Consider the following 9527-nt stretch of genomic DNA (forward strand, 5'->3'; position numbering starts at 1 on the left):
GTTTACAACAGAATTAATTTTTACATCTTTTTTTACAGAAACGCCTACACCCCCATCACATACAGGTATTTATATTCAAATTATTTTTTTTCGTTTATTTCTTAACGTCAACTGCATGTCTTTATAACAAAGGTCAGATACAAGGTCAAAACATAAACCTCATACGCCATATAATCATGTTAATGTGGCTTGTTGACATTTCACATATATGTGTAGTTGAGACGACAGACCAGCTAAATCATTCGTTTGTGTATAAGGCCTACCAACACTAATATAATGGTTATATTATTAGGAGTCATTCTATGTTTGTAGAGGAATTAATATAATTAATTTTCTGTATACCTGTGTTTTATACTTTAATTATACTTTATAGATGTCAGCAAGGCCTTTATTTTACGCTATTATATTATATAGAAAGAGCGCTCTAAAACTTACATTTACTTTCGCAGATTCCTCAGTGATTACAAAATAATAAAATCGATATTTTGCATTTATCTAGGCTTGACTGTTTACACTGTATATTTTTAATATATCGAAACTGAATTGACTAAAGGCATTCTATTTTACCGGCACATTATTTTGATTCATAGAAAGTTTTCAAGTTTTCACTTGGTGGTAGGTTGAATAATGCATTCAACCTACCAGAGTCCCCTCTTCTCAAATATATATCCATATTGTGCTATTTTTAAATTAATTTTTTATAGCAAACTATACGGTACTTAACTGTACATTGTGTTTTTTTTTTCCAGCCCAGTATACAAATACAAGTAGTTTGGATAGGTTCGCCTTCTATCCGAATACTGCAATTCCACGTTTTATAAAAAGATTAACTGACATAGATTTGGAAAGGTGCGCTGATGAGTGTCTGCAACAAGAAGCATTCCTGTGCAGATCATTTGATTTCTCTGGAACTGTATGCTTTTTGAGCAAGGATAATTCGGCATCTCTACCACTTGCTACATACGTAGATTATGATTATTACGAAAGAATTGATATAGGTATGATGACTTATATACACGACAACATAATTATGAACTAATACATCAAAAAAGAAACCAGTGGGATAACAATGACACAATAAAAAAAAATGCTATGACTTTAGAAATGAAGCAACGAGGAGTTCTCTCAGTCTACAACATAGCATTGGAGTCAAGCAAAAACAAAAACTCGTACAAATAAAAAATTTCTGTCAATTATAAATAGGTAATGTTAAAACCATAAACTGACGTTCGCATATTATAAGGGACACCATTTTCGCAAAACATCTAATAATTAGCACTGCAGGTTTTATAAAGTTTCATAATTCTGCAAAGTGCATAATATAATAACGATAAAAATAATGGTGATTATGATAATAATAGTGATTGTTATTATCATTCTTTCTTAGTGTATCTTACGCGTACAATTGACTTCAGTTTTAAAGCCAGGCTCCGGAGGGAAAAAATGATACGGGAAAACTGGTGGAAAAAGTAGAAAAAGAGCGGTTACTGTCCTTCCCTCCCCCATCCAGTTTTTAAATATTCAAAAATCTGTATGTCGTTAACCGCTTCCGAGTTATTCGTCAAATACGCTTTTTGTGTTTTAGAAGAGCAGATTTACAAAATATCAATTTTCCCTCCGGAGCCTGGCTTGAATAGGTTCAGCGGAGATATTAGTGCCCAATTGTCTTGAGTTTTTTTTTTCTTTACAATTTGATATTGTCATGAGTGATTGGTATTGATAGTGTGATGTTATTTTGCCTAACTATTTCATAAACTATCTTTTATGACGAAATCAAGAATTATGGTTCATAAATGCCAGATTTGCATTTGGTATTTATTTTAGCAACTTATAACCTAAAGACGCATTCTCTTCGCCTCTAGGTTGTAAGATATTTTGGCCGTCAAAACGTGTCCTCATCGACCACTGATTCCACCGCACTTATGCTATTATTTATATTTTAGGACCAGTTTCATCCTTTGAGATTGTGCCAAACTCTAAGTTGCCTTATCAGAACGTCGAAGTACATCTCAACATTATGTTAGAAATATGTGCGGAGCTTTGCACTGCCTCAACCTCATTTTACTGTGCTTCCTTTGAGTTTAATCGGTTTACCTATCAATGTTCCTTAAGCAATGTTAGCCGTCAGACAGCAAATCCACCAATTCGCAGTAATTATCCGAACAACCCTTATGATTACTACGAACGAAAAACAATTGGTGAGTACTGTAAACATAGACCAGTATTATTTAATAACTATTAAATTCTGCAGGAGGAGGGCAAGGATTTTGCCCAACGGGATATCCAATTTTCCCGACGGGGTCCGATGGCTTTCGGAAGAGGGAAAGGGGTGAAGCCTCGAAAACTATGAAATTGTATCTATTTCATTATTACGTAGTACGTATTAGTCTTCTGATATGTAAAAATATACAAGTATTTTATTTGTCCCCGACCTCTGTCTGACGCTACCCCTGATATTGTGAGGTTTAATGTCTGAATTTGGATTTTGCTTTTTATAAAACCTGGTGCACACTCTATGATTCGTCGCATAGAGTGTGACAGATCACACATTAAAAAGCAGGATCAAAATTTGTAGGTATACAATAGAACCATGGAGGTAAACGAATTTGAAATAGGCCTATCCTGTATTTTCATAAGGTACTAAGGATCCAAAGATTTTCTGTCCTTCAAGTGATTCGATTTTTACAACATCAAATGTGAACTATGCTGCACCAACAACTGATAATAGTAACCACCCTCCTTCAATCACATGTGATCCTCCATCTGGGTCTTTATTTCCTGATGGTGTAAGTAGTGTTGAGTGTACTGCGAGTGACCAATTCAACAAAACCGCGTCCTGCAATTTTAATATAACAGTCGGTAAGCAAATACAAAATCGCATTTCACGGCGGTTCTTTCTGATTGTCAATCTGCAAATATACAGGTCTTCCTCCAGTTAAAGACCACAATTGGGACCGAGGTTTTCATGGTCTTCAGCTTTGGTCTGTAATATTAGAATAATAAAAAATGAAAGACATTTGTTAATTTCGGACCACAGAAAAATGGTATTTAATTGGAGGTGGCTTTAATTGGAGGGGTCTTTCATTAGAGGGAGACATGTATTAATACATTTTATACATTATATATATGTAGGCCTATATATATATATATATATATATATATATGTATAATAAATATGATTATATACATATATATTTCAATTGAAATATATCAGAAGGTGAATATGACAAAGATATAAGTAAAAGTACACATAACCTTGCATTATGCAACATAGTTTATTTTTAAGCATCATAAAATAAGTTATAATTTTTCTCCTGAAAAAATGCGCTATATTTATAAATTTGTTATTTGGGTTTAAATAATAATAAAAAGGAGAATTATAATAAAAATAGGCCTAATAATGATATCAATAATAATAATAATAATAATAATAATAATAATAATAATAATAATAATAATAATAATAATAATAATAATAATAATAATAATAATAATAATACAAATGCATATCACATTTGATTTTCTGTTTTTATTTTCTCTCATTTGCTTATGGTATTGTATTAAAGATACTATAGATCCGAAGATTAGGTGTTCTTCGAGTGCTTTGATTTGGTCAACATCAACTGTGAACTACAAAGACCCCATAGCTACTGATGGTAATAACCCTCTTCCATTAGTCACGTGTTATCCTCCATCCGGGTATCTATTTCCAGACGATGTAAGTACTGTTGAGTGTAACTCCAGTGATCAAGCTAACAACTCCGCATCCTGTAGATTTAATATTACAGTCGGTAAGTTTTTAAATTCATTTGTTGGTAGGTACAATGTGTATTGTATCTTAGGCCTACTAGTAACACCTTTCTTGACACTAAAAATGTAGTCCACATTTCAAGCGCCCTGAGCATCTTACATTAGATGGATTTGTGCGCTATATAAAACTACACTATTATTATTATTATTATTATAATTAGAATAAATAAAAAACAAATATCCATATTTCTATACTGTGTCATATAATGTGTATATTTATTTAGGCCTATATATTTTCTATAATTTGTTTCATTTTATAAAAAAAAAGATACTATACATCCCAAGATTGACTGCCCTTCGAGTGATTCGATTTGGTCAACATCAACTGTGAACTACAATGAACCCATAGCTACTGATGGTAATAACCCTCCTCCATCAGTCACGTGTTATCCTCCGTCCATGTCTCTATTTCCTGAGGGTGTAAGTACTGTTGAGTGTACCTCCAGTGACCAAGCCAACAACACCGCGTCCTGTAGTTTTAATATTACAGTCGGTGAGTTTTTCAATTCATTTGTTGGTAGGTACAATATGTGTATTGTATCGTACTAGTAACCTTTCTTGACACTAAAAATGTAGGCGTGTAATTAGAAGAAGTAAACAACGAATATCCATATGTATATACTGTGTCATAATAATGTGTATATTTATTTAGGCCTATTTATTTTCTATAATTTATTTCATTTTATAAAAAAAAGATACTATACATCCCAAGATTGACAGTGTACCTCCAGTGACCAAGCCAACAACACCGCGTCCTGTATGTTTAATATAACAGTCGGTAAGTTTCGAATTGGAATAAAATACTCCGGTACTTATTTCAAGAGAGTTTTTTTTTTTTGTATTTTGTATTTTCTGCATTTTCACCATTTCATGAGAGTTCCGACATAAAGTCCTATGAATAACAACATGCTGTATTCTAAAAAAATAAGATAATACTCTGCTCTAGATATAACATAAACCTAAGCAGAATTAGTCAATGCATCATTCGACCGTATACAGTACGTGATATCAATTGCATAGCAAAGGACCGAGTAAATAACATGCACTCATGTAGGTTTAGTGTATTTGTTGGTAGGTACAAAGTGTACATACTTTTAAAGGTGATTATTACACACTATTGTCAACCTGAAGATGATAATGATGATGATGATCTGTTGTTTGGTCTAAATGTATGAACTATGGTAAAATAACATCAAGCAATCATAGGATAGTAGCAGTTAATGATGTGTTACTTAACTCTATACCGTAGAACCTCAAGTAGAAACCAAATGGGTTTAATCTCGAGAAGAATCCCATCTCGAATTGAAGTCCTCCCTCTTTGGTTTGCAAAAGTAGACTTGAAAAATAAGTCTTGGGCTTCTTTTCGAGATAGTACAGAACTACACTGTACATGAACTTGAAAGAATCAAAATAAATTTAAAACACGCTTGGTTGATATGCTAGTTTTAGGTGATTTGTTGCCAGTTAATTCACTCCATGATACAGACTGAAGTTACAGTGGCCCTGTTTATTGTTTTATAGTAGTAATTCCCAAAATTTATAGCATTTATTTTGAAAAGAAGCCCCCTTCTTTACTTTCAAAAGTAGCCTTGAAAAGAATGCCATCTCGAAAAGACGCCCATCCAAAGTTCGAAAAAAAAAACAAAAAAACAAGAAGCAGAAACACAGGGCTTCAATTCGAGGTTTTATGGAACAATAACTTCAACCAATCATTAGATATTTAGTTATCACGAATTTCTCTACATCGGTTACTGAAGTTTAAATTGACCTGCGAATAAATTAAAAACTCTGTTAAACAAAACACACAAAAACAATGTTTAAATTATTTCAAGAAATATATTTAAGTGGGCATCGAGTAGAATCAATGGTAAATGCACTCATGTCTTCACTTGATCTTATTGATTCATTTTCTGTTTGACTTTGAAGCATACAACAATTTTAGGCTTGAAGAGTACCAAGCATTTATCAAGACGTCCTTAGACCCCCATGGACTTGACAGCACATGGGATAGATGTTCTAATAGCAACGATAATACAGAATTCATGTTTATTATCGGTAACAAATATATAAATTGTGAAAATTCATCATATGGTTCTTTAATATATTCTGTAAAGAGTACACAATTAGCATGGAAAGGAAGATCTTGCCTAAAAAATGTGTAAATTATAATATTATTATTTAATATTGCTTTTTGACATTGTTAATTCAAAGATTTTCTCTTATTTGAAATGGTAATCTAATATGTATTTTGCGACCACATTGGTGCTTTAAAAAAAATTTATATAGTACTGTGAACCTGTATTTAATATTTTTACATTGTTTACTTTCTGCTTAGATATTTTCGGTGTCTTGTGTTCCTTTTAGTGGTGATGATATTTGATTTTGAATTTAGATTTTATGTTTATATGTATACATATACATACACAATATATAATTATATAGGCCTATATATATATATATATACTTTTATACTGTGTACATTTATGTGGCAACCACTCCTCACAAAGTCAAATTTTAGTTATTATACTTTTCGCTTTTACGGGGTTTGCTTGATTCGATTATAACATCTTGTTCCTATCCGAGTACTATTATTAATATTATCCATTTGTTTATATAGGTATGTATATGTATATAAAGCTGTGTATGTGTATTTGTATGTATATGTACATATATAAATACCTGTATATATAATTATGTAAAAGTAAATAAAAATGATTTTATATATTTGACATATTTAATTTTGTTATACACTTTATTTGTATTCTTTATTATCTTTGGTTGGTCATTTATTTTTTGCCTTCAATATATTCATGAGAGTTGCATTGTTTTAAGCTTTTGTACAGTTCCATTTGGACGCACCTTTACAATTTTGAAGTTTGCTACTGTTAAAAAAGTTTTCGATTAATATTACATATTAATTACTATGTTAAATCCCGATAATTTCCGTTTTACCAGCAAGATTTTATTTTATTACCAGATACTACTCCACCAAGCATCACGTGTCCAAAAGATATTGTAACTGAGCATCCTTCACCGAATTGGAAAGAACCCGTACCGACAGATGAATTCGGGGTCAAGACGACGGAGTGCAATTCACAGCCAAATACAATCTACCAGGTTGGATCTGCAAACTTAATCACATGCAAGGCAGAGGACTATGCACAAAACACAAACGATTGCTCATTTCTTATACTTATAGGTAATGTTACTTCAATAGGCCTAAGTGCGCCCTTTTGAAGTTTCAAATATACGCATTGATATGTCAAAGGTCAAGTCATATAATTAAATATGCATATGACTATCTGTGTTTCTCTTTTACTTTTTATCAAACTTCTCAAATTTGTCGAAAATGTACTCTACGTGTTGAGTTCGGTGTATAGGCCTAACCGTTTATTATATGGCAATATTTCTGTGGTATCTTTCAGAAACTGATCTCACTGAAGAAATCGCAAACATTACTTTAGTAAGTATCTGTTCATAGATATAAGTCATATTCGTGTGATTACTGTAACTTAACATTATTCTAATCCGATAAGTCTGCTCTGTTTGCGTGACGCAGTGGAACTGCTCATAATACAGAAACCACGGTGATGGCTTCCACTAATATCGCCTGATAGATTTTGAATTGACTTGCTTATTAGCATTTTTTTTATATGTTCGTTTTATTGTTATTATGGACAGATTATAAAAATGATTGTGTTTGTTCATATTATAGGATGTTACTGTAAATAATGTTGATGTTGTTGCTAGCCAACTAGACAATATTACAGAAAGTGCTGAAGTTTTGAAGCCTGCCGACGTTGTAGAAGTTTCTAATGGGTTAACAGACATCGTAGCTATAAACTCTACTAACAAAAATGTAGGCAATATTTGTGTGCATATTTTGGTTATGCCGTATAACTCAGATCAATTAATTGTCATTTTACTGTTTGCATTCATATAATGCTTTATAGAGTTATTATTATTATAGAGTTGTATGAATTAACATGGTTTTAGACTTTTACCAGTTGCATACAGCGTAGTTTTAGGAAATATGCCAGTTGCACATAGTGTTAGACTTCTGTTAGTTGCATACGACGTAGTTTTAGAATTATGTCATGTGCATACCACATAATTTTATACCTTTGCCAAGTTCTTCCAATTGGAAGAACTTGGTCAGTTGACCTCTCGAACATAGCATCAAAAGCGTTCTAAGAAACATGTACACATGCGTACTCGAATTAAACCAAAGTTCAGATATTTAAAAGATAAAATTAAAATGAAATGATTAACAAAAAAATTGTTTGAACTGCTGTGCAATTGCAGGTTACGGAAGCTGTCATCGACACAATTGATAATCTGTTTGAATATTTAGACGATAACAACACTGCTCTCATTGAAGCCTCTGCAGTAATTCTTGGATCTCTTGAACAGCAAGTTGGCACAGCTGCTAGTGATGGTCAGAATTTCACGGACCATGCCGAGAACTTTGCCGTCCAAACTAGTAGTTTCAGTTCGGAGGCGCTGTCTTCAGATGTCCTTTTCTCTGTTAATCAGAATACGATGCAGACAAACGCTTGCTTTAATGACTGCCAAAAGAAGTCAGATTTATCGATTAAGTTACCAAAGAACATTTTAAAGGGGCTGAATGGTAGGTACCGGTACACACATACGAAAAAAAAAAACCAAAAAAAAAAACCACCATAATATTAATATTAATAATCTAGGATTAATAGTTATTGCTGTATAATAATAATTATTATGATAATGATAATAACAATAATAATGTTATATTTATATAGCACATTGCTTACTGCGCTTTACATAATAATAATAATTATTATTATTATTATTATAATACTAATGGTGATGATGATGATGATGATAATGATGATTATGCAATGCCAATTCTGTGAAGTGCAGCACAAGAGACAATAAAACGAAATTGACAGATGGCATTACCTTCTTAAAAGTCAGCCACAGCAACGATGATGATGATGATGATGAGTATGATAATGATGGTGGTGCATGCATATTGTAATTCTTTGAAATATAATTGTCGTGAATTTTTTATCTATAGACTCATTAATTTGAACTGTATATCATAATGAAATTTATAATGATACTGTAATGTTTGCTTTTTTTAGGGACACAAGTAAACGTTAGCTTCGTTGTGTTTAACAGCGACGCCCTCTTTCCATCAAAAACTGTAAAATTATCTAACAGGCTTACATCTGGTGTGGTTCTCGCGGCAACTATCTATGACGAAAGTTTACCGAAAGTATTTGATGACCCCGTTGAACTTGTCTTCAGTGTTCCAACGGTATGCCCTAATATTTGAACAGTCATAGTCTCAGAAGAACGCAATGAATTATGATTTCATTTAGGCCTATAACAAATGTCTATACCTTCACAGTTTCTCGTTTCCATATAATCGTTCCTCATTTCCATATGCTTCTAGTATAAACACATTAATTCATATACATTTGTTTGTAAGTATATTTATATTTAAGACTATTCTATTTTGTAATCATCAGAATCTATCAGCGGAAAATGCGAGCTGTGTATTTTGGAGTGAAACTCTACGTGATTGGTCAAATGTTGGTTGCATTAGCCATACAGTCGAAGAAGATAAGATAACGTGCCAATGTAAACACTTGACTAACTTTGCTGTTCTTATGGTAATAAATCATACACTTTTATTCAAAAATCATTTCTATGTTTAGTCACTTTTGAGG

The 9527-nt window shown here is 32.3% G+C and overlaps 1 protein-coding gene across 1 annotated transcript in view; it reads left to right on the plus strand.

Moving 5' to 3' along the window:
• The window catches only part of LOC117121352 (adhesion G-protein coupled receptor G2-like), a 21726-nt gene that overhangs the window by 7387 nt on the left and 4812 nt on the right, over positions 1-9527 (plus strand). Inside the window, exons 2-13 of the mRNA XM_033266517.1 lie at positions 39-65; positions 750-998; positions 1944-2198; positions 2638-2859; positions 3567-3791; positions 4079-4303; positions 6788-7009; positions 7236-7273; positions 7526-7669; positions 8116-8440; positions 8937-9112; positions 9327-9470. Coding sequence (XP_033122408.1) covers positions 39-65; positions 750-998; positions 1944-2198; positions 2638-2859; positions 3567-3791; positions 4079-4303; positions 6788-7009; positions 7236-7273; positions 7526-7669; positions 8116-8440; positions 8937-9112; positions 9327-9470 — 2252 coding nt within the window. The remainder of the gene's footprint in view (positions 1-38; positions 66-749; positions 999-1943; positions 2199-2637; positions 2860-3566; positions 3792-4078; positions 4304-6787; positions 7010-7235; positions 7274-7525; positions 7670-8115; positions 8441-8936; positions 9113-9326; positions 9471-9527) is intronic.

Source organism: Anneissia japonica, unplaced genomic scaffold, assembly GCF_011630105.1.
Source record: "Anneissia japonica isolate Jap-2015-1 unplaced genomic scaffold, ASM1163010v1 scaffold21_len1647178_cov195, whole genome shotgun sequence".
Taxonomy (NCBI): Eukaryota; Metazoa; Echinodermata; class Crinoidea; order Comatulida; family Comatulidae; genus Anneissia; species Anneissia japonica.